Source organism: Cuculus canorus, chromosome 3, assembly GCF_017976375.1.
Source record: "Cuculus canorus isolate bCucCan1 chromosome 3, bCucCan1.pri, whole genome shotgun sequence".
Classification (NCBI taxonomy): domain Eukaryota; kingdom Metazoa; phylum Chordata; class Aves; order Cuculiformes; family Cuculidae; genus Cuculus; species Cuculus canorus.
The window spans coordinates 53565347-53590606 of record NC_071403.1 but is presented as its reverse complement, the minus strand read 5'-3'; the positions used below and the strand labels follow the sequence as shown (position 1 = coordinate 53590606).

The window sequence follows — 25260 nt, the reverse complement described above, 5'->3', positions numbered from 1 at the left end:
ACGAACAAGCAATGTTTCATTGGAGCCCAAAGATCAACAAGAATTGTCTGTTTTTAAAATTGCCAATTTTTTAAATCAGATTTCTTTCTTTTTCTAGCAATATCATTTCACCTGCTTGGAAATTGGAATTGCAGGCATTTGAATAAATATATTGAAGTGATCTCCTATTACTAAAGCTTATATAAACGTGTTTGCATTCTGGGCTGGAGCTTTGACTTTGTGAATTTGTAAAACATTACTCACACTGAACAGCCTTATTATGCAGACTGCAAATATATTTGAGAAGCTTTTTACCCCTTTCACCTCACCAGATCAAAGCAACCCACTATTACAGGAATCTGAGCAATTCAGCCTTCTGCAGTGAAATCAGTAGTTTATGCTGTGTTTAGGAATGATCTGCACACAGCCAACTCTTCAAACTGGCAGCCAGACTGCAGAAAGAACGAGTACTAAAAAAATACATATTTTTAGGGAAGGGAAGGGAAGGGAAGGGAAGGGAAGGGAAGGGAAGGGAAGGGAAGGGAAGGGAAGGGAAGGGAAGGGAAGGGAAGGGAAGGGAAGGGAAGGGAAGGGAAGGGAAGGGAAGGGAAGGGAAGGGAAGGGAAGGGAAGGGAAGGGAAGGGAAGGGAAGGGAAGGGAAGGGAAGGGAAGGGAAGGGAAGGGAAGGGAAGGGAAGGGAAGGGAAGGGAAGGGAAGGGAAGGGAAGGGAAGGGAAGGGTTTCTATTTCATTATTGATTTTATTACACATTTTCTTGTACCTGTATTGAATCTGAAATGTATATGCCTCCTTTTTCATCTTCTTACGTGCTTAAGATGATCTTTTCTATTATTAGATTTTTCACATGAAAGAAAAAAGTAATTTCATTTAAACTTACAAACCATAGTGTCTATTGAACCAATAAAGGAGAAATCCATATTTCTTATAACTTGGCAATGTCTATGACATCTGACTCAATTTTTATCATAGTTCACAAGAGGACATACATTAAACTTCTGAACAGTAGCAGAGATTATGTACCTGACTCCCTGAAATTAAATTTCCCAAAGTACAAGCATTAAAGTAGAGAACAAAAGATTTTGAGTTCAGCCTCTTAATATGTTCCCTGGGAAGACAAACACAGATTATTTCTTTGGTTTTTGTTTTTTTCCTTGCAGAGAGAAAATTATATATGTGAAAATACAGCAGTAATTTGATAATCTCTCGCTACTTTTGGGAAATAAAATACTTACTTTTCTGAGACAAATTTCAAAGAAACTAGAGGTACATTCAAGTTTCCTTTCTAAGAAATCTTTTTTATATTTTTAGTAGGATTCTACATATTACTATATGGAGGAGCTTTTTAAAACTTTATCTTGTGACTGTCTAGAGCATTAAAGCATGAAAATTTACATTTTTATCTCTCAGCATTTATAAAAAATTAATGAAGACAGAGGTAGGATTCACAACTTCATAGCTTCAGCTTGCTATGGTTTAAAATGACGTATCTTTTACACTTCTGCTGTTTCATTTGAGTTGAAACAATTAAGCAGTTGTTTATTTCAGATTTTTCTGACTTATGGGTTACCCATTTCAGAAATACAGTCTAACTGAGCAAGCAAACACCAAAACAGCTGGTGTTAATGAACTATCTGATGGTGTCACCTTTAACATCTGGGAACTGAAAACTCATTTTGCAGGTTTTTTTTCGCTAAGAGTCAGGTGAAGGCTGACTGGGCCGACCTGCCCTGGCAGTTGTGCCTGTGAAAACCCATGGGAAGGGAAAGCAGAGTGGGTATATGCTGCAAACACAAGTCTGTCAGTTGTAAATTATGGAATTGTTTTAGTGAAGTTCTTTCAATAGCAACCAAATATTTGCATTCACTCCCTCATGGTAAATAAATAGCAATAAAGTCGAGTATACAATCTCTGCTTTTGAAAAAAAAGTTTTTGCTATCTTTAGATAAACTATATCAAGAAATGCCAGCAATTACAGGGCACTTAATAAATGCATGTAAAAGCTAAGAGGAAAGAAATAACTGCAAGCGAATTGGAGCATCATCTTTGGTGAAAGAGCAATGCTGCCCCTTCCCCGTCATCCTGGCTGTGAGCTAAATTGCCCAGGATTTCACAATCTCAGTCAATTTCATTCGCAGTCGGCAACACTAGTAAATTGCTTTCCAATGGAGACAGAACTTTACTCTCTCCCTGACAGCCTGAATGTTAAAGAGTAAAAAGGCAGGAAAAAGGGCTGAAGACCTCCAGAAGAAATACAGACAAGGGACGGGAAGGCACAGTAAAATGGAAAGAGAAATTAGAACTAGCAACAGTTTTTGCTCCCTAGCAGTGATATCCCACATAAAATTCATATTTACTAGAGTATTCACATTTTCCTATTATATCCCACAGAGAAAAACAGAAAAAATAAACATGCTTGCTCCTCAAGGTTTTTTCATGTAGGGTTCCCAGTCTTCCTTTTGTTTTTTGCTTTGAGAACGACACAGAACTGTAAGTTTTTCTTAAGAAGTAAGGAAATAATTTTGAGCAGCGACACACCTATGAAAAGATCCACTGTAAGGAGCAACAGTGGTTTTAAGCAAACATTACCCATTACCAGCCAGCTGACGAAAGGTGCTCATCTTGCCATCAATGGCCAGCCTCTGCTTATAATAATTTTATTAACAAAATATTCATTCCTGAACCATCATCCCCTACATAAATAGTTCTCAATCAAACGCCTGTTCCAAATGCCACGTATGAATGGCAGAATAGTAAAGAAAAATTTGGAAAAACACCCAGATAAAACTCACAAGACTACTCAGCCAGCGTGTTAAGCTCCCCTTCAGCTTGTTGTGTCCCGTTGGCCACTCCCTGTTTGGAAATCACTTGACTAAATTACTAGATTTTTTGATTTGAACTGTCAGGTTTCCTTCTAAAACACCTTGCAAGCCATGAGTTCCTGACGTGAAAAAAAAGCCACCCCTTTCTTTCCATCAAGCAGCAGCTGGCTTTGCAGCTGCCTCTCTTTCTGCCATGTCACAAGACTCAGTGCAACTCAGCTACGGACTTCCTATCAACTTTTCAAAATTATTTTAAAAAATATTTAAGATTTGCCAAATTCACCAAGCTGACTAGAAGCACCTTGAGCCATACTCAATTTATGCATTTAAATAGTACAGTTTCCAAAGGAATATCATATCTAATAATTGCTGCCCTGCAGAGACTTGTGCTAATGTGGTGTTACAAAGCACCAGACCTCCTGCTGTGGTCCCATTCCTTCTCCTGCTGCCATGCATCTGTTGATAGTCCAGCAGTGGCACTGAACAGAATTAGATTAACATCTGAGGTGGAAGTACATTAAGAGCTTTGTTGCTGCAAAAGCTCCTTTTTGCCTGGGGGGTATTACTCTTTAAGGTTTTTAGCAATACTTTCAGGAAGCTATCGCATTTACCTTATCACTTCCAAAGGTTAGGGAAGCCAACTGGTTCTTCTTCAGCTGAGCCACATGATGGTTCGAAGGGCCTTGACATATGAATATGATTCAGAATGCATTTAGGAAAAAACAGCTTTTTCAGATGTGTAACATCTAAAAGATTTCCTTTATCTTTCTTTGCAGGGATAAGGAATGGAAAGATATTCACAACCCTGCTTTCCCTCATGAGGAGTAAAACAAAGGCAAATAAGATGTAATGAAGGTGCTATGGAAGCCATTTCTTGTTAGTACAGATGAGTGCTAGGCACTATGTTGGGGTATTCAGTAACTTCTCAACTATGAAAACATTCTGTGTTTCATTAGAAATGTATTGATTTTCATCAAAACTAAAATCCACACATCAGCAGTCTCTGCCCTTATTGGGCTATGAAGAATTATTCTAAATTCTCTATAACCTAAAGCAATGTAAAATTCCACATAAAATAAGTTTTTAAATGTTATGTTATTTAGACTATATATATGAACAGTCCAAATTATTAGTTTATCAATAATAATGCTGACCACATGCAGTATAGCTTTATAGAAATGGGAGAAGACACTCAAAAAAGCCAGTGAATCTTAATGATGCTTGCCATTTGCAAAATATTAATAGTTCGCAGTTTGCTAGTTTTCAGTTCCATTTGCTGCCAAAATCATCCCCTCCCCTAGTTTTATCATATTTACAGAAATAATTTACCATTCATCTGCCATTATTTCAACAGTGTCATCCCAATGTCTAGGAAATATTTTGTGTCCCTCAGTCACTACAGTACACAATAAACCTGGCAGCATGCTGGCTTGTTGCCATTCATCAGATTTAACAGACCCCTCACCGCATGTAAAATACTACTGGGAATTCGAACACTAATGACAGTCATGCAAGAATCTTTAATCTAGAAGCTCTGCAATTTTTATTTCTGGCAAAATTTACAGCACCCATTTAAGTGTCAGATTTTGCTTGTTACCATGGCACATACAACAAATGCAATTAGAAATTAGTAACTGTGATCCAGGAGTTCCGATTTCAAGCTTCTTTCTAGTGTTCAGGTGATAGGTCACGGTGAGGGAACTGAAGCAGCGCAGACAACAGCTATTCGCCAACAGAAAAACAAAATGACTGAAAAGTGAGTTCCCTTGATCCAGTTCATCCACAGTAACACACAGGCACCATCATTTGTGACTGGCACATCCTAAGTATATTCTTGTGCACCGTTCAGAGAATTAGGATTTGTATCTAACTTTCCAACAGTCTGTCGTAGGTTATCCCAGCAATGTGCCATCCTGCACACACAAAGTCACAAAACTTAGAAAAGCAGTATCAGTGTTCAAGTTTTCAGCCACTGTTAGGTGAATGAAAGGAGAAACTTTGTACGGACAACAAAAGTGGAAGAGGAGCGCATTTCTTAACCGATACAGGCATAGATTTGAATTAAATAAATGTAAACAAGGATTTAAAAAATGTGTAAAGTTCTGAACTCATAATATGCTTGTCTTCCCACTCTAGTTTTTATCTCCTCATACTCATTCCTAATTTTCAAGAATTTAAACTAAGAAGTGCTTAAAGGTTGCTTCTTATACTGATTTGAAACATTTTCTTCACAGCAAATTTGTAAAAGCATTTCACAGCTTCAGCTGTGAAAAAAAAATAAAAGTTACAGAAAAAAATAAAAAAAATTAAAATTACAGAAAAAAATTAAGACATGCAAGGAGCAAAAAAAATAAAATTTTACCTATTCTGTGGTTTAAATCCCATTGGTAAGTAAATTATGGCTCTAACTTAACTAGTTTAAGACTACAGCTCAGTGCAATAAAATGATATTCAAACAAGCAGTCAAATGTCCTAGTTTATGGGATAAACATATCGCAAAATGGGGCCTAGAATATTTTCATTATTTAATGTATAAAATGGTCAGATAACGTTAGAGTTGGAGCACTTAGTACTGAAATCAAAGGCCAAACTCCTGTTGATGCTAAGCATTTTTAATAAGGATTATTTTAATGAGAATAGAACTGAAGACTTTTGTTCTGGAGCTCATTTTCTTTTCTCTAGTCCCATAAGTATTCTTTAGGCACAGGGGACAGCTAGCTCTCAGCTTTTAATGTTAATTATGGTAATCTCCATAGATATTATCACATCTTAATGCATAACATAGACATAAAGTATTGTTCAGCTTTCTACTACAGCAGCATAGTTCAATGCACTCTAGGGTGGGTTTTTTTTGTGACAGCTTCCTCTTTAAAGCATTTTTTTTATAACTCAGTAATAAAAAAATTACTTCAAAATTACACTTAAAACAAAAGGCTACTTTATTTTGTGGATGAATTAAACCCAGTAAATCAGAAGAGAAGTTAAAGAAAAAAAATAAATAACTCCCCCTCTCTCCTATATTTTTTCCAGATGCATATTTCAAAGGTAATTCTGCCTTCATACTGAACTGAGATGGACATTATTTATTAATACAGGCTAGATATGGGATACAAGATCAAGATAAAGACAGCTAGACTTGGTTATCTACGAACATGTACCATGTTTCGGTCATGCGGGGGCTGGATGACAGACAATAAACTCTAGAGCATCTCAAAAGACACTAGATATCAACATTCAAGCAAATAGACAGAATGTTTAATATCTCACTACAAATCAACAAGAGGTCTCATCAGGATCATGAGTGGAGTTTGGAGACCAATTCAATTCTTCAATTCACCTCAAAGCAGACTTCTAGTCACCAGTGAGCTGAATTGCTGTATATAGACAGACAAATTTAGTCATACTAATCCCAAGTTGAGCCTTACCACACGTGCCTTTACATATATCTTTACATTCATCAATCCCAGCAATGTTTTAATACTCAAATAGGAATAAATGCACCTTGCAAAACCCAAATAAATTAACAGAAGTTACATTATTTCCCTTCTCCAGTGATTCTCACACAAAAATATACTCAACGAGCACCCTGTTTTCCACCCCAATGAAAGATGCATGTCAATCCAGTAAATGCTCATTTTCTTCAAAGGAGAACTACTATGGATAAAAGGAAACTCAGCATTCATTGACACAATACTGCTTCAGTGCCTCCAGAAAGTAAACAAGAAGCATCTGTATTTTGTCCTGGATCACTGCTCATCCACTCATCTATCTACATTAACATTTTAGTATGAATTAGGAGCACACATTTCATGTGACTTTCCTGATTATCCCCACTTAACACTTAACTTAGGTTATAACCTACATTACCAAAGGAAACTTTCTTACCAACCAGCTAGAAAGCAGTTGTAAATGCTACCTCATAAATTAAGTTTAATTTGCAACCATCAAGAAAAAAATGAACAACAATTGTATTTCTAAGGACAAAGATTTATTTTCTTTTATCTTTTCCTTTATGTTGTCTTAAGCAAAAAGATAGAGAGGTATATACTGATGCTAGTAACACATTAATCAACTTCAATCAAGTCCAGTTACAGAACAATCCCACTCACTCCATAATCATGAAATATTAACATTTAAGGGCCTTAACATTTAAGTGCAAAAAAGCTACTATAAAAATTGTACCTCAAAAAATTGTTGTCAGCACCCACGGCTACTGTCATGTAGTCAGTCCCCCATTACATTCTTTTACATTTAAAGCTGATGGTGTATTTTCCTCTAAAATGTTTAGCAGCCATATCAATACTTCACATCATTTAGAGATTAGCTATCATTGTTGTCTGAGGAATCCACTTACAAAATCCAATGCAGCTGCATTTTACATGCAAAGTATGTACATATTTTTCTTCATCAGATGTAAGAGATATGACCCACAAAAAGCACACACAATGAATAAAAGTATAGTTCTGAAGACAACAGACTGGAAACGCTTATTATTATTAATTAGACAACACAGATGGCATCAAAGTATGTGCCCTAACATGAAGAGGTGGTGGTCATGAATCATATTCAAATGAGTAGGCAAAAACTATAGGAATTCACTACTTACCGGGGGTGGATTCAGGGATCTAAAATTAGTTTGAAAACAGAAAGCTGTAACAAAATCACTTTTCCTCTAGGTGTAGCACCTAATTTTGCCATCAAGCATCATTGTCTCCAACACATTATTTAAGGATCTTGTAATTTCTGGTGTCAGTCCCTCTCTTGCCTTTACACAAAGCCTTTCTTTTGAGAATTGCAGAGGTTTTTATATAAATACTAATGTATATAACTCCTATGAATTAGGAGTTACACCTTTCACAAACAGAACTGAAACAGAGCTGATGTGTCCCAGATTTAAGTAATCTTCTCCCAGAAAAGACTATAATAATCCTAATTTCCTTTGGAAAATTACTGTGTCCTAAGTGAACTCTCCTTCAATTTGAAGACATCTTATTGCAGTGATACCTAATACAAAAGAAAAAGGGACTATTACTTTTTCATGAATCATATTTTGGTGATGTGTGTCATTACATGTCCAGAACAAGTGAACACTAATGCCATGGAGGTATCACTCATGACTCTGTAGCTGTGGGCATTTCACATCTAAAAACAATTAAATCAAATTCTGCTATTCTTGAACAATGCATCATATACTCTCCAACCTGAATGACAAACACAAAGTGAGTTCTGTAAATCTAAGTTTAAACATGAATTCATTCACTCATTTATGAATTCACTTCATTTATGAGTGAATACATCTATACGAAATGAGAACAATCTGATTTCTCAAAGCACTGCCATCAGCCCAGCCTAATTCAGACTTGATTTTTTGACAACAGCAGGAAGCAAGCCCTTATCATCCTTCTGCAACCCATTTAAAGTTTAAGCACATGTTTTATGAAGAAGCAAGGTGGTAGCAAAGCTCAGAACAACTGTTTCTAATTCTTGTGATTAGACAGACTACAGGTAAAATGAGTCCAAGGGCTCAGGTGGGAGGCTATTTTGACAGAGACAAACTTTCCTCTACTGCTAATTTGCACATGGCAATCCTCTTAAGTGGAGCAACCTACAGCGTCTCACATCAGAAGTTTTCACTGATAAATCATTTCTTTCCAGCTGCCACCATTCTGTAAAGATCCTACAGATGTCAACAGGACTCAGAATTCGTGGTCAAAAAGCTCCTGGTCATACTGCTGCCTTCATTACAGTGCGGGGAAAAGTAACCTTAGCTGTATACCTACAATCCAATCATAGGCTGAGCTTTTAACTGTACAGGCAGAGGGACTACCTCGGTATGTTTTGGGGGAAGTTTGTGGGGTTTTTTTTTTCCTTTTTGTTGATATTAAGCTCCACAGTACTCTTCTGACTCAATAAATCCATTACAAAATAAAGGCATTTTCATCAGCTCACTTCAGAAGCTCTGCCAAAAAAAAATATGAAATCTTAATTAGCCAGTATTTTTGGGCTGCTTTGTTATTACCAGAAGAATGGTGAATCTGCCCCCAACTGTTAATAATTAAGAAGTCATTTAAGGCTGCATAACATCAAAGGATTAAAAAAAAAGTGACAGGACTGTTATGGGGTACGCTCACTTAATATAGCTCAAAGAAATGAGATAAGAATTACAACCTGAGAATGTACATGTAAGGTTACATTGCAATGAAGTTATGTGTGAGCAAACAGGGAAACAGAGGAGGAAATCCTCCTCTGGGAAAGACTACATAACTCAGAAAATTTTCTCCAATATTCTTTAGTTTAATCTGTGTTTTTTTATGTTATCTTAGAAACATATAGTCACACAGATAAGGCAGTATTAAATGGATCACTGCTGTCTCTGGAAAGTAAGATAAGTTCCCTTTGGTGCTTAGATATTCACTTTCTGACAGCTGTTCTTTCTCACAAACTTCCTCTGCCAAGCGAAGATTATTTGGGATTGACAAGCCTGTGCTTTGGAATAAACAAGATCTTCTCTCTGATAGGGTGTTGGAAATGGATGCTTAAGATACAGATAACAGTACAGTCTGTCAGGTGTGTATGCAGCCTGAGGGGGTCTCAGCAGAAAGGTACTAAAACACACAAATACCTACATATACCTAACAGTGTTTAGGAATCCATAGTATTCCAAAAGATACCAAGAGAAGGAGATCTTTCCCTTATACACTGCAACTCTGACACGAAAAAGACAACTGTGCTTCCTACCCTGGGGGAGGGTGGAGACAAAAGAGTAGAAAGAGGAGACAAGATAGTTAGCCTAGGGTAGCCAAGATGGTAATCTGGAGAACTTCACACAAAGCAAAGCTAAGACCTAATGAAAGTATGAGGTGGTTTGATTTATTAAAAAAATACACATCCCTTTGAGATCACCAACTGCACTGTAACCAAAATCAGTTGCACATGGCATATCAGGGCTGCCAGCATTCACACATCCATTATCAATCAACAAACTTGCCGCCACATCCATGACTGGAGATGGGGAGAAAGTTACAAATGGTCCCAGATTTCTCAGTGCCACTTCCTTAACCACCAGTGCTAAGGCTGCTGCTCTAGATACGGCCTCTGCTTTATCTGTAGCACTAAAGGGTGGGCATTCTCTAAGCTTTACTGACTCCTAATTTAGGCCAGGATGCTTCACTGGTGAGGCAATGGACCCAAATGAACAGCACCAAAGTACAAACATTTAACATTTTAAGACTTGTCTAAGTTTTAATACTTTTTTTTTAAAAAGCATGCCCAGAAACAGAAGTCATCCATTAAAGTTGTCACTAGTACAGTTCCTGCCTCACATGAGTAATAATGTGATACCCCTAAAATTTTAAGGCTAGATATATTCTTTTTGTTTCCAGAATTGGTTCTTCAGCAAAACAATCCCAAACCAAACCCATTACGTACATACTTACTTACATGTGTATGTGGACAACCATTTGAAAATTACAGTTACTCATAAATTTATCCATAAATTACCACTAGTCTTTTTCAGATATGATGTGACTTAACACACCTGGACAGGCTGCTGGTCTCCTTGAACTCAGAATCTCTCCTTTTTATTGACAAAAGTGACATTCAATTGCAAAGAGGTGTTGAATCTTTGTCAAACTTTACTGTTATTTACATACTACCATCCACCACTTCAAATTCAAATTTTGCTGACATTGTCTCTATAGTTTTCTATTTGAATACCTGACACCAGCCTAGCCCTGCGCTTTTCTTTTACCTGGAGTAATGGATAGCTTGATGTCCTGCAATATTAAAATAGAAGTCAGTTGTATGTTTCATCTCATCAGTATGTCCAGACACTTCAATCCAGTGTGCTATTGGAAGGCAGTAAACTCCATCTACTATGTTGCTCTGGTTATAAACACAACTTCGATCATGATGCGGTCCATTACCTAGAACAGAAGAAAAGACAGTTGTGAGCTGTATATTCGGAAAATTTTCCAAAAGACTTGCAGAACCTGTGAACTGAGTATTTAAGGCCAGGAGTGGTGCTTGCTGCCCATTCAAACTGCATTTCTTATAACACATTATTAACACCTGAAACAGTTGTAACAGAACACTACCACAAAGTAAACAGTCAGCATTAAAATAAATTTTTGCAAATTATTTTTAACAAGAATTAAAGCTGTATAAGATACCCAAATCATAAATCATGGTACTTAAAATTTCAAGAATACATGACCTGAGTGTTTAATGTTTCTGCTGGGTGACCTCCCTCTGTGGGGAGTTCAGCTTGCTGTGGCACAAGGTCTAGCTGTGATGCAGCACAGCAGCATCACCATGCCTCAGCCTTACTTCTAAAGAAATTGCCAAACCACGAGAGAGACCTTAGAGAAAGCACAGAGTACAGCCATGCAAGATCAGAAAGGCAAAACCACAAAGACAGGACTGGTGAGAGTGGAGTCCTTACCACCTTAAGGATTCAAGAAGAAAAACACCAACATAAAAAGGCATCAAATCCCAAAGAAGAAAAGCAAGCAGGTGGTAGACAGCAACCTGCAATTGGCAGCAATGAGGACCTCTTCCTGGGACCAGAGAAGTGTGCATCACTATGGACAGTTGTCAGAAAGTAAAATGGGGCAGGCAAGATGTGTTATTTGCTTCTCTGCCTTCCCTGCTGCCTGAAACAGGTTTTCATTGCTGTTGGGCTGCTGTTGTGTCATCAATCAAAAGGTTACCTAGCCTCCAAAAATTCAGTACATGTATATTTTCCCTCCCTCCCCCTTAGTCATTTTTACATAATTATTGTAATACTAATTGTCATGTAGGAATTATTGTGTAGATTAGAAGTAACCTAGTCTACGGCTTGTTTTTAACGTAAACCTGTTACACATATACATTATTAATGATGTTTAGAACATTTCTCAGTAAAATTATGCCCAAATGAATATCCTTAATTTCACACCGCATGTAAATACCAGCTCCCAAGCACATTTAGGGAAATTTGCTAGAACAAGAGCATTTGGGGAGATGTATTAATGCAATGATTATAAAGTAAGACTAACATTTAATAGTAAAGCTCAAACAATCTCATTATTTCCAGATGACATGCAGCACTTCCTATCATAATTGTGAAATATTATTTACCAAAAAAAAATTCTAAGCATAAACTGATTTTCTCATTCTGTATTGCTGAACCACTGTGTATCATGCACAATAGTACGAGACAGCTTTTGATAAATAGGCAAGCAAGATCAGTGTATAGCTCCTGAAGCTACATATCTTACATTTTTATCTCACATTTCTACACACTCTTACCACTTCTAAACAATATTTCAAGACAGCAGTATACATCAACAAATAGAATAGTGTAACTAAATCTAGGGATGTTTATGACCCTTAACAGACTTCACATATTCAGCAAAATCTTTACAAGACAACAAAGCCTTACTCTTCTTCACCTTTATGGTCTCAAAGAATCATAGAATTGTTTAGATTGGAAAAGACCTTTAAGATCACCAAGTCCAACAATTAACCTAACCCTTCCAAGTCTATTGCACACCTCCTGCTTTGCCATTTACAACTGCTGCTGCCTGAGGTGCATGTCCTCTTGTTAGTCACCATTTTACTGCCAACCTCTTCTCCAGCTTTAGTTCTTTACTCTTTTTCTCCTTTTTCTACCACCTGCCTTCTTAAATGGCAGTAAGCTCCTTGCCTTGTAACCTTTCCACCTTCACCGTCACTCATTCCCTTACCTTAGCTTGACACCACACATGAATGCAGGGCCAAGAGTCAATTGCTACAAGACGTTTGTTTCATTTTCTCCCTCAAATTGGTTTTGTCAAATCTCATTCTGAAAAGCTTCCTTGGCTAATTGTTATTTATCACTGTTGAGTTTTCTGCACCACTACCTCAAATTCTTGCTGTAGCATACAGTCAAACCAGAATTTCAAAGAGTATGTTTCCATTTTGGTTGCAATACTCAGGTAAATAGTAGCAGCTTGCATGCAAAGCACTTTTCATGACAACTGCACAGCTCTTTACTACTCCTTACATTTTATACTGATCTATGAATTAACAACCCTCTCATTGAAATACGATGTCTGTGCAAAAAAATGTATATGAATATATAATCAGCGTATACCTATTCATTTGTGTATTTATATTAATTTATTTTTAAAAAATATATTCAACAAACACAGTGATAGAATTTCAGACAGGAACTGGACAGTGCTTCCATCTCCAAGGAATACTAATTTAGAGAACGGTATGACCATACCAAGCTGTTAAGGAAGCTAAATTTTCCGTTCACCTTGCAAGAATTATGAAGGAAGGCAATTACCACAAATGATCAGGATCTCACTACCCAGACAATACCCAAACGATACATAAGTGCTTCTCACCTCTGTTTGCTTCACAAGATGCATTAAACAAATAAGTTTCAAAAAAAGATAAAATTGTCCTATCAGTTCACGTGATGCTTCCTCTAGCACAGTTTGTCACAGGAAACCCAAAATATCTTGGATTCCATAAAACAGCAATGCAAGGGAACAGTTTCAGGAGTAGAGTCAGATGACAAGTTTGGAAAAGTAATGTAGAACGCATCTATAATTTAGAGATGCTATAAAAGGGCTAAAGATTGAATTCTTTCAACTTTTATCTTTCAGAGTCATTTAATACAAAAACAAGTCAGACAATGATACCAACTTTCATTCAAGGTAACTGATCATAAACCGTGTTTTAAACACAAAATAATTAGCATCACTTACATGTTCTGTTGTATACTTGTGTATTTGCAGAATGTATACAGCTAGGAAGATGGGCACAGGTTGGGTGATGAGCAGAAATCATTAACTACATAATCCTCAATTCCTTCCTTTCCACCTGTGCCTTTTTAAACCTTTCCTCATGAGTTTCCTCTGTCTGAAGCAAGGTGCATCAGCCTCATGGTATGAGGGACATCCAGGCAAAACATGCCTTAATCTCAACCCCTTTATTTCTGCTGGTGGAGCAGGCTCCTTGCACCTCCTTCGTCAGGTAGTTACCTGACCTTCAAGACTCAGATGAGCTGGCCCAAGACTTTGCACAAGTACAAGAAGAGTTCGTGCCAAGAACCAAAAAAGCTTTCAAGGTCAGATCAGGATAAAAATCTGGCACACTAAGTGAAAGACTTACTCTCCTCTCCCTTTCCACAACACGTCAAGCAATATCCTTTCTGGATTTGAATCCCTACAGCAGGGGGACTTTACCCTGCCTAGGACAGGGCAGGGTGTTAGCTACAGGCAGCAACCAACAGCATCACAGATCAAAGACCACCCGCTTCCCTGCTCTCTCTCTGGTCCAGGACTGTTTGTGTGGTGTGGTTGCTTGGTCTGTGAGGAAACAGAGCAACCAATGAAGCCAGTGGGATCAAGCTCAGCAGAAACTGATTCTTCTTGGTGCATCACAATAGTGTTACAGCCCTTTCTGTTCTATCGCCTTCTTCCTAGTCTATTGCTTTCATGCCTGCTCCAACCTCTACTGCACTTATTTCCCCTACAGGTCCCAGTTTTTTGCATTATCTGAAAGGCCACTGCACATTTGGATCTTCTAAGTGACTTCCTGAGAAGTCAGACTCAGCAACCCTTCCCCACAGAAACTCAGCTTTATTACTCACTTCTCAAATGCACAAAGCATTTCACAAAACTGCAGGCTCATTTCACTGAAGTTTAGTATCTGTACCTAAAGCTTGGAAAGGTTCTGTCTACAAGCTAGGAAGGCTATCCTGACTGTGCCAGGCAACGACGACTGTCAGGGTGCCTCTACATCAGCAACCTGCATGGCACAGAGAACATTTTCTGCAATCCAACATGCTCCCAAGACCACCAGTGCACATCACATCTTTACCCACAACAAAGTGTGCACTACTGGCCAGTCCCCTGCACATACCACTCAGAAGAGACTGAATGATTGGAGGACATTACACCCCTGTTACAAGGTGGGTACTCTAGACTTCACTCCACTACGAGGGAAACAGCTTGAAACACATCAGTGCTGAACATGGGCACATTGCAGAATCCCTAGAAGAGGTGCAAGGAAAATTCCCACCAAAAGGAATCCTTCAGTACATAAATGATGCACATAAATACATCTGTCCCCTTACACCAACTAGTCTCCCAAGCTTACCCAATCCTTGTATGAAGACTTCAAGATAATTTGAATAAACTCGGTATGACTCCATTGGCCTCCAGAATAGGAACTCACAACAACTCCCATTTACATGCCCTGCTCAGAGATAGCAGCTGCACGCATCCTCACCAGCATTTGCAAGACAACAGCAGCACTGGTCTCAGAACTCACACGTTGCTCACAGCACACATGGACTACTCGGTTGGTTTCCAGACACTTTTCATATGAAATTAACATGTATTAATATTGGGAGGGGGGGGTTAACAGTAGTTCAACCTTTCTGTTCCTAGAGCCAGGGGTAAAGCAAAGAAAATCACATCTGTTTTTCCACTCACCTGTTCATCTGCAGAAAACAAGCACAAATGCCCTTTGAGAAAGGGCAATACACAACAGAAAACATGTTTTTACAGCCCAAATCACTTCTAAATTAGTATTCTTCATCTTTTTATTCATATTGTTTCAAGCGGCAAAACATTGGTTTAATTACCTTTTTTGCAAGCAAGTACACAATCATTTGAAAATATGTGAAATTTAACCATAAGAAGGGCAAGTTACATGTCTGAACAGTACTAATCCTCCTGTTAATTGATCATATGGACTTTCCTAAGTAAAGAACAAAAAGAATTTGGAAAAGTTTATTAGAAGATACAGGTCCTAATTTAGCTGACAGCGGCAGCACTGTTTTTGCTTCAACAAGGTAAAGAATGATTTTATTGAAATTTGACCTTTGTGACTCCTCACAGCAAAGTGAAAGAGGAAAGTACAAATTAGTTTCTAGGTATTCATTTATAAAGTTTCTCATTGCTTTTGCAACCCACTTGTTGCTCTCTCTGTTGCAGATGGTTGTGCAGTGGAACCCACTGATGCAGATAAGGAACTGCTGGAGAACACAGCAAGCTGCAGCCCCGCTTACAGCTCAAGCCTCACAGAGGGGTATTTCAAAATCTGCACGACAGCATGTATGGCTCCTGGTTTAAATCATATGAAAGATGATCAAAGTGGCAGATGAAGGAAGATAACTGCACAAACAACCAAACGTAAGATTAAAAACAAAGATCTCCACATAACTGAGAAATGGCACCAGCAAAAGATGAAGACAAGGACAAAACAAAGTGAAAACAGGTGAAGATGGAGAAAGTAAGAAAAAGATGTCTGAAGGTCAAGGACTGGAAGAAGGTAAGCAGGGAGCAGAAGAGGATCTTCTGAAATTTGAGCTTTTCACAAACAGTGACAGCACACAAAGAAAACCTTTCAGTTAGTACTTTATTACATCTGTACTGCAGGGATGAAAAAAGTATAATCCAACAGTCTGCTAACAGCGCAGACTCATCTTGACACAGAGGACAACTGCATAATATTCTGGAAGAGCCACACTGCTGAAATTATCAGCTTCATCTTAGAAGATAATGAGAAAAATCTGGGTCACTGAAATTTCTCACCATCATTAAGTGCAGTGAACAAAAAAAACATGAATGAACAAAGAAAAATAAGGCTGCCTCTTCCACTGTCTCTGCAGAGCTCTTTGCAGCAAAGCCACTTGGTGTACAGCTCAGCCACAGCTCTCCCAGTTACTGGCTTGTTGCATACCTTGCAGGAAGTTTTAATTTTTTCCTCTTTTTCACTGTAGGAGGGAAGGTATGTGAAAACTCCAGGGCACAGTAGCAGCTGCCAAGGTGTTGTCCCTCTCATCCCTGCCTTAGCCAGACCCTAAGCCAAGACCTACCACTCGCAAACTTCCAAACCCCTGCAAGGTCAGTTTATTTCTCAGTTCACCGCTAACTTTGGGAAAACACAGGGCTACTTAGATGACTCCAGATATGCCCATTAGCTTCAACAGCAACTAACAAATCCAAGCAGCAAGCAGCCAGGCAATTTTCAGATCACCTACCTACAAATCAGTACGAGTAAAGACTTACTCTTATAATCTTTGTCGTAAATTTTGCATGAACCAGAAGGCTTTACACACCAAGTCAAAATTTTAAGTATGCTTAAATATTATAAGCAATTACATTTGAAATATTAAATGAGATCCCTTAACAGGCTAAAAGAACTTCTTGAGTTCATGCTTAGAAATCCCTCTGGAATAGTTTAATAACATCATAAGCATTATCAACATTCTAAAGGCCGGGGGGGGTGGGGGGTGGGGGGTTGAGGAATAGAAGATTTTAAAAAAAAAATAATAAATTAATAGAAACTAAAGGAAACATGGAAAAAAAAAATCTCTGAAATGAAGGATTTAAAAATCTTTGCTTATTCTTCACGGCCATATTACAACAAAGAAAACCTCGAGTCCTGTATTGGATGCAATTCTCACGTTTAACTGAATGTGCTGCTATATAGTGTCATTATCAGACATTACCCTAATTGGACTTTCAGCACCACATTTACAATATTCAAATTTACTTACCCTTTACACCAGATTCTCTCATTGAAGTCTCTCAGCTGCCTAACTGTTTGAACAAAATTCAATCTCTGCTGTCTTGAAATAGGATCTCTTTCAATCCCACCAAAGCTGAATTGCTATTGATTGTTAAAAAACAGAGATGGGAGGCAGAATTCCCCTTGCTGGAATTGAGCTAGGTCAGGTATTTTGGCAGTTTAAGTCTGCCACAGGCTCTTAGACTGGACTCACACCTTTCTAAAGTGTCAGGAAGACCCCTGAATAGATGCCCTTTATTTTCACGCCTCTGACAAACAGCACCAAGTAATACATTTTAATTTTGTATGTCATGTATTAACACTTACTTTTATGCTTAATACAAATACTTTGCTTTTTAATGCAACTTTTTCTGCTGTCCATAAACTGCCTTCCCTTTAGATTCTGAAAACAGTAGCTGAGTTTCTTGTATTACTTAATATCGCTGTAAGACAAAATTGTTAATTGCCACAGTAATTGTTCACTAATGCCTCCTTCATGACTGGTTTAATTTTCAGAAACATTTCCTTGCATTTGCCAGCCCAAAAGGGATATCAAAAAAGCATAAAACCAGCTGCATCACGTTTATTTTGTACTAGACTTCAAGCAGACTGTTTCAACTTCTCATTTGCTAGGGCTTGATATATATAACCAAGGAAACAAGTTTTAAATCTATTAAAATCCAGGCTGAATTCAAGATTTCTTACTCTCTCCATCTGCTCCTAAGAGAATTCTTTTTATAGATTTTTAAAAACTGCACCAGAATTAGAACTCAATTGTTTACAGCTCTTAATGCTGTTAATTAACACAGCTTTTTTTTTCTTGTTTTCTCAGATAAACAAGATTTTTCAAAGGCAACTTTCAAAAACGTGCTTTATTTCTCTCTCTAGGTCTGCTTAGAAACCAGTGTTCCTCAGCAACAGCTGCCACTATACTAAGAGGTTTTAGCCAAATGCCCAGTCTAGTGATGTGGATTAAACCACAGAAAAGTAACTAAAAGGGAATCCATCTCATGTGAAAAAGAGGTTCTCCTCAGACAGATGGTGGAAATAAGAATAAAGGAAATTTAGATGATAGACTAATGCCTGATAGTTGCAACATGTATAATGTAATACAGTCTTCCTAACCGCTTGATATGCTTGATACTCTATGGCATTGTACTGTATATCCCAGTTCTTTACTTATCACGTCTCAGAGCTTCTGGCCATTGAAAATAAGTTCTTAATCCTTTATTGCATGCAGTTGTCACTTGGAAGTGAAGGGTGAGAAGTGAAGTGGATGATGGGAAAAACAATAAATAAATATTTGCATAAACAACGCAGCTATTGTAATTTTACCATTATAACCACAAGTGCTTTAATTGCTCTCACAGCAGTCAGTTGGCCCTTGATTACCCCTGCAGAGTAGGAAATGGCACACACCTGCCAAATCCAGAGGAATGAATGAATGAATGAATGAATGTGTACATACTTATTTCTATTATTCTGATTCTGTAGTTCCATGAGCAACTCTGTGCTGTTTTACTGTTCTCCAGTAGTTTGCTTGTTAATGCAGACATACAGGTAGGAAGTATTGAAAAACTTGCTACCAACTTTACCATAATCCATGCTAAGTATATGTCTTGAGGGGAGGTGAAAAAAAAATACAAGGAGCTATTGTACTTTGTAAACAAAAGTTTCTCTCCATTCATTAAGGAGGTACTGAGTATTAGATTTCAAATATACCCACTTTTACTCATAACGTTTCCTCACTTCTGAGATGTGGTAAGGCATTTATTAACGTCCAGGAAGCAACAGCCTTGCACAACCCAAGTGCTTATTATGCACAATTATTCAACTGTCAACATTGAACTGCACTTTATGTTCCTTCCCGGTAACTACCTACTTAAGAACAAGACTGAGATAGAGGAAGCAAGTAACTCTCTGGATTATTTTCAAAAGTGGAACAGGTTAAAACTAAATACTGACAAAATGCGCAAGCAGCTGCCAGAAACGAGGCAGTCACTAGCTATACACAGGTAAAATGGCGACACCCAGTGGGAACAACACTACATACAGTATCTGCATTAAAAGGTATGAAGAAAAACGTTAATCTCTCAATGTTATTTTTTCTTCTTTTTTTTTTTTAAAACAAAACTGCTATCTGATTTGGACATCTGTAGATCAGCTCTGGGAAAGAAAGAGAGATGCATCTCAGTTACAGAAAAATAATGTTGCATCCAACTGTACTTCTCCACAACGGCCTCAAGAATTTTTATCTCAATTTATACTGCTACGGCTTAGCCCCAAATGCTTTTTAGTCTGTTACAATCTCTCCAGCTCAAGTGGCAACTCAGTATTAACTTCCCATGCAGCCTTCAACTAATCTCCTGTATTAAAATAAGAAATTATACTCATTTTGGTCCATGGAGTTGAGGGCATGAAGTGAGATTGTTCTAAGCTTTTGCACTGCCACTTGAGAAATGAAATTTTAATGTGCCTTACTGTCACTAGTAGTTCCAGCCAATCAAGTGTTTGACCTCTGAGTGTTACAGGCGGATCTTACTTCTGATGTTTTCACTAATTATATTACAATATTATGAAACCCTTTATCACTCCATAAAAGTACCAGTCTATTTGAACATTGCCCAACAGCCAGCTTAAACTGTAACTAAAAAGCTCACAGGAGCATGAACTGAGTATGTTGGAAAGCCAACATAGCAAGCCACAGTGTACCTAACTGTTTCTAAATCCAGCTGTGTTGTATTGTTTGTTTTGGGCTCCAAAGAAACCAGAGAACAACTGCAGCAGGCAAGTGCAAACAAGACATTTTCTTTTCTCTTCTCCTTCCCACTCCCCAAAACTTAGAGATGTTTGGGTTTTTTTTGGAAGGAATAAATCTTTCACTCCCACAAATGGCTAGAATGTAGGTTGATCATGCTTTTCAGCTGTAACTGACAATACTCTATCTGTCAAGCTTCAAGCACCAACTACATCAAACTAAACAATATGTGAAAATGGATCAACGTTTTAGAATATAAGCTTATACCTTTTATATATATATTTTCTCCTTCTCAAGATGTAAGGTGTCAATAGACTGTATTCCATCATTTCAAAATACAGCTGAGGGCACACCCTTAGTAACTCCTCTGTCCTTTCATGGAACATATATCTTGTATAGTACCTACTTTACTTAGACCAGAGTAAAGGGGAAAAGAAGGCATAGGTGAGTGTTCAAGCATAAATTCACAAAAATAAATTCAAGCATAAGTTTTGTCTTGTATTTATTTCATTTTAACAGTAGGCAAAATATACTTTCACTTTCCAAGCTCCAAGAGAGACATCATAAACCCAGTTCTGAAGAATCTGCATCAAAACTGAAGTACACAGAAAGACACATAAAATGCAGTTGAGGAGGCAGAATTATAAATATTCTTTTTTTTTTTTTCCTAATGGGTAAACCTATTCACAGGTTCTAAAGCTCAGTATAATCAACCTGTTTTCCATAAATACTGTAGCATAGTTAAAAACCCTCCTAGACAACAGGTCTGTCAGCTGACCTCACTGCTGGTAAGCAAAGTACTATCCCTGAAGAAACTTCACTTGGGCCACAACACACACAGAAATCACGTGATTTGAGCCAGAAGAGCCTAATGGCTTTAGGTGGTGGACCCTGGGACAGCAAAGGTAAGCATCTGACCCTTCAGGCGCACGAGAGTCTCCTCTCCCTCCTCATTCTCCTAGAGAGGAGAACTAGGTACCTCCAGACTCAAGCAACAAACCAGTAACTCTCCTGCAGGCCAAGCCTTACCTGAAGGCTTCCTACCAGATCACCTGGCAGAACCCAAAAGTCACAGAATGCTGACCTGTGACTTTGACTCTTGTAGCCCACAGAATACCCTCACTTTATCTTTCAGTTTCCCCATTGCACTGGAATGACTGCAAGGATGAACTAAATTTATACTCAAACATATGACGCAACATATGCTGTAGTTCTAGAAAAAGTATACGCATTACTAGTGGAAGTGTCACACAAAGTATACTAATTAAAAAATTGGGAGTTATTTTCTTAAAGATGACACATTCTTTCACATCCAGTGTATGTAAGCATCTAACACCCATAATTGGACAGGAGTTTCTCTGGTTACAGATGAATGCCTCAACTGATAAAACTTGCTTTGCAAGTATCATTCTGCACTTTCCTCTATCCCTCACGGCCTTGTCTTCAAAACTGCAGATGTTCTGTAACTGCTATGTCTCCCAAAGCACATTTTAATTCTAAACACATAGGATACTAAAGAGCATAATATTTACTTATCATCAAAAAAGAGATTTGTTCTTTCTTTAAAAAAAGGTAGTTGCATTTTCAAACTGTGATTTTTACAAGAGTAAACAGGTGACAGACAAAACTTTTAGTAATCTACAATTTAAAAAAATCATTACAACAAATGACATAAAAAAGGACAGCAAGATATTGTTTAATCATTGGACAGAAAAACATCCTTAAGTTCCCTTCATGCAATACATGAAGAACAATACATTTCAGGGTTAAGCAAAATTAGTTCTTTCTTGTAAATAACAACTTAGGAAAAAATGTTTGATATGAATAATTAAAAAAAAAGAAACTTTGTATTTGGATTATATCCCTGTTTGTTTTCTGTCATTCTAGCTAATCAATAAGCTGAAACTGCTGAGCACTCACAATGAGAAGAACAAAATCCCACACAGGCTAATCCTAAAACTGCATCAGTAGCATCACTGCCAAAACAAAATGTTTTTATTACACAGACTATATTTACTAAATGCACTCCCAGGTATGGACAAATACCTTGAGATATCATTACTTCCAAATTAGACAGCAGCCATCACCTTACAATTACAGACCCTCTAAAGACTGAAACACACTATTATTATTTCCATGCTCTATGTGATGAGGACCTCTTTATATGCCAATATCATCGTCACGTTATGTACAACTTGGCACCTTCAAAAGAGACACAATTCTGCTTCCTTGGACAGATGCAAAGATTTTTATTCCATAAATTCACTTTTCCTGCAAAAGAAAAATACGGTTAAAACAGGCAGAATATATTATTTATTTTAGCTGCTAAAAAGATCAATTGCTATTATTTTGTGTAAACAGTGCTTCATGACGTAAGCTTCTGTGAATGAACTATTAACGCGTAGCCTTTTATTAGTACAAAGATGAAAAAACAAATGCAAGGGTTATGATGACATGCATGTTTCAGTCTTTATGACAGAATGGCAGTTTAGAAGTGTGATATGTATTCTTAAAATGGGTGAAGAGCAACTGATCTACAATGTATTATTTCAGTATATGGATTATAAAAGTATTTTATAAGTTTAAAAAAAACCTCACAAACTACCTAGTAATCCACCTTCCTTTCATCGAGTCCAATCCATTCCTCAGTGATAATAGGTATATTTAGAGCTTTATTTGACTCAGCATACAATTGTAGGGTGTTCTCTTTTATTTAAGATACTTCAATTGCACATACAGGAACAGCACATGGAAGGTGACTGAAGTTCTTCAACATTTGACTATACTAAAAAGGAGAAAATCATACTGGAAGTACTACTGAAACTGCAAGAAAACTGGAAAAGCTGTGATAGGACTTTTCCCCAGCAATTTCAGCAATTCCAAAGGTAAAATTTACCACCCTGAAAAAGCCATCATGACATTTCAGGTTACTGAAATAAAGTAAGCAAATCACACCTTAATGCATAATTAGGAAATTCTGAGTTCTTTACTCCTGGGGAAAGAAAGAAAACAAACCACCATAACAACAGAAGAAAAAAAAAATTTGATGAAACTGTTTCAAAGAACTTTCACCAACCTAAATGAGCTGCTTCTTTCTGCATTCACTCTCCTCCACGCCGTTAAAAACTGCGTTTGCTAGCGAGTGCTCATGTCATGGCTAGTCATGACAGCCTAAGAGGTTTTACCCGCAAGCGTAATTCAGGCAGCCCCGTATCTCCGCGACACCCGCCAGCACCAACGCCGGGGTGCAGCGCGCCTGCCGGCCCCCGAGCGGCGCCGCTCGGGGGCGCCGGGCAAGAGCCGGAGCTTTCGGAGACGCCATCAGGGCAAGTGATGCCTCAATGCCAACAGCTCCCACCTCCGTTCTGCTCCCGCAGAGCCGCCCCTCCTGTCCGGCCCCCGAAGGCCCCGCTCCCCCTACCCCGCAGCCAGGGCTGCCCGAACGACCGGAGTTAGACAGGACCCTGCATAGGACAACCCCAACATTCACACCGTGTGTCTGAGGGCGTTCTTAGAATCACTAGGTTGGAAAAGACCTCCGAGATCATCGAGGCCAACCATTCCTATCTGCCACTAAACCATGTCCTTAAGTACTTAATCTACCCGTCTTTTAATTACATCCAGGGATGGTGACTCAATCACTTCCCTGGGCAGCCTCTGCCAGTGCCTGATGCTGCTTTTGGTGAAAACTTTTTTCCTAATGTCCAGTCTGAACCTCCTCTGGCTCAACCTAAGGCCATTCCCTCTTGTCCTATCACCTGTCACGTGGGAGAAGAGACCAGCACTCACCTCTCCACAACCTCCTTTCAAGGAGTTGTAGAGAATGATAAGGTCTTCTCTCAGCCTCCTTTTCTCAAGGCTAAACAACCTCAGTTCCCTCAGCTGCTTCTTGTAACACTTGTGCTCCAGCACCTTCACTAGTTTCGTTGCTATTCTCCGGACGTGCTCCAGAATCTCAACATCCTTCCTGTAGTGAGGGGCCCAGAACTGAACACAGGACTCGAGGTGCGACCTCACCAGTGCCGAATACTGGGGCAAATCACCCCCCTGCATCTGCTGGTATTGTCCAAACGCTGCTTGAACGTTGTCAGGCTTCGCGCCCATGACTGCTTCCAGGGCTCCACCACCTCTGTGTGAAGAACCTTTCCCTAATATCCAATCTAAACCTCCCCGGCACATCTTCCTACTCTTCCCTCGGGTTCTATTACCAGCCACCAGAGAGATCAGCGCCTGCTCCTCCTCCTTCCCTTGCGAGGAAGCCGCAGACTGCAACGAGGTTTTCCCTCAGCCACCTCAGCCCGTTCCTCAAACCAACTTCCTGCCCTCCTACTGCAGCATTAGATCCTTTTCACACCGCGGCGCTCAGAACCGTCCACAGCCCTCGGGGTGGGGCGAAACGGGGCGGGGCCCGCGCGTTACCTTCCCAGAGAAGGCCGCCGCCCTGCCGCCGCAGGAATTTGTACCAGAAGGGGCTGGTGGCGTCCTCCTCCGGCAGCACCACCTCCGCCAGCCACAGCGCGGGCTCCTGGGCGGGCAGCGGGGCGGTCGGACGCGCCGGTTTCATGGGCACGGCGCGCTGCGGGTCCCACTGGCCCAGCTCCGGCCGCGATCCGGCCACCAGCAGCGCGCCGCCGCCCTCCGTCATCCTCGCCGGCAGCACCACCCCGAAACGGAACAGCATGGCGGCGAGCGGCCTCCGCCTCGGGGTATCTGCGCTTCCGTCGGGGAGGGGGCGCTTCCGGCTTGGGCACTTCCGGCATAGGCGGGGCGCGTGACCGCTCTGACCGCACCCCTTCCCGATCCGGGCGCGGCCCATGCGGGTTAGGAGCTAGAGCGGTCCCGGTGGGCGGAGGGGTTTGCGCTTGGAACACGACAACCTGTGCAGCACTGCAGGCCTGGGGAAGAGTGGCTAGAAAGCTGCCTGGCAGGGAAGGACCTGGGGGTGTTGGTTGGCAGCCGACTGAACGCGAGCCAGCAGTGTGCCCAGATGGCCGAGTTCAGTTCTGGGCCTCTCGCTCCAAGAATGATGTTGAGGCTCTGGAGCGTGTCCAGAGAAGAGCAACGAAGCTGGTGATGGGTCTGGAGAACAAGTCTTACGAGGAGCAGCTGAGGGCGCTGGGGTTGT

At 39.4% G+C, this 25260-nt stretch overlaps 1 protein-coding gene across 8 annotated transcripts in view; it reads right to left on the bottom strand.

Annotated features, from left to right (window-relative positions):
• The window catches only part of EPM2A (EPM2A glucan phosphatase, laforin), a 40667-nt gene extending 15776 nt beyond the window's left edge, over window positions 1-24891 (bottom strand). The window contains exons 1-3 of one of the 8 annotated variants that reach the window (XM_054061176.1): window positions 24599-24737; window positions 20403-22406; window positions 10569-10743 (exon numbers count right to left, since the gene is read on the bottom strand). In XM_054061176.1, the coding sequence (XP_053917151.1) occupies window positions 10569-10630 (62 nt within the window). In that variant the 5' untranslated portion in view covers window positions 10631-10743; window positions 20403-22406; window positions 24599-24737. Of the gene's footprint in view, window positions 1-10568; window positions 10744-20402 lie in introns of all 8 variants that reach the window. The other 7 variants (XM_054061172.1, XM_054061173.1, XM_054061171.1 and 4 more) reach the window with 7 other exon arrangements.
• Window positions 24892-25260: the final 369 nt, after the last annotated feature.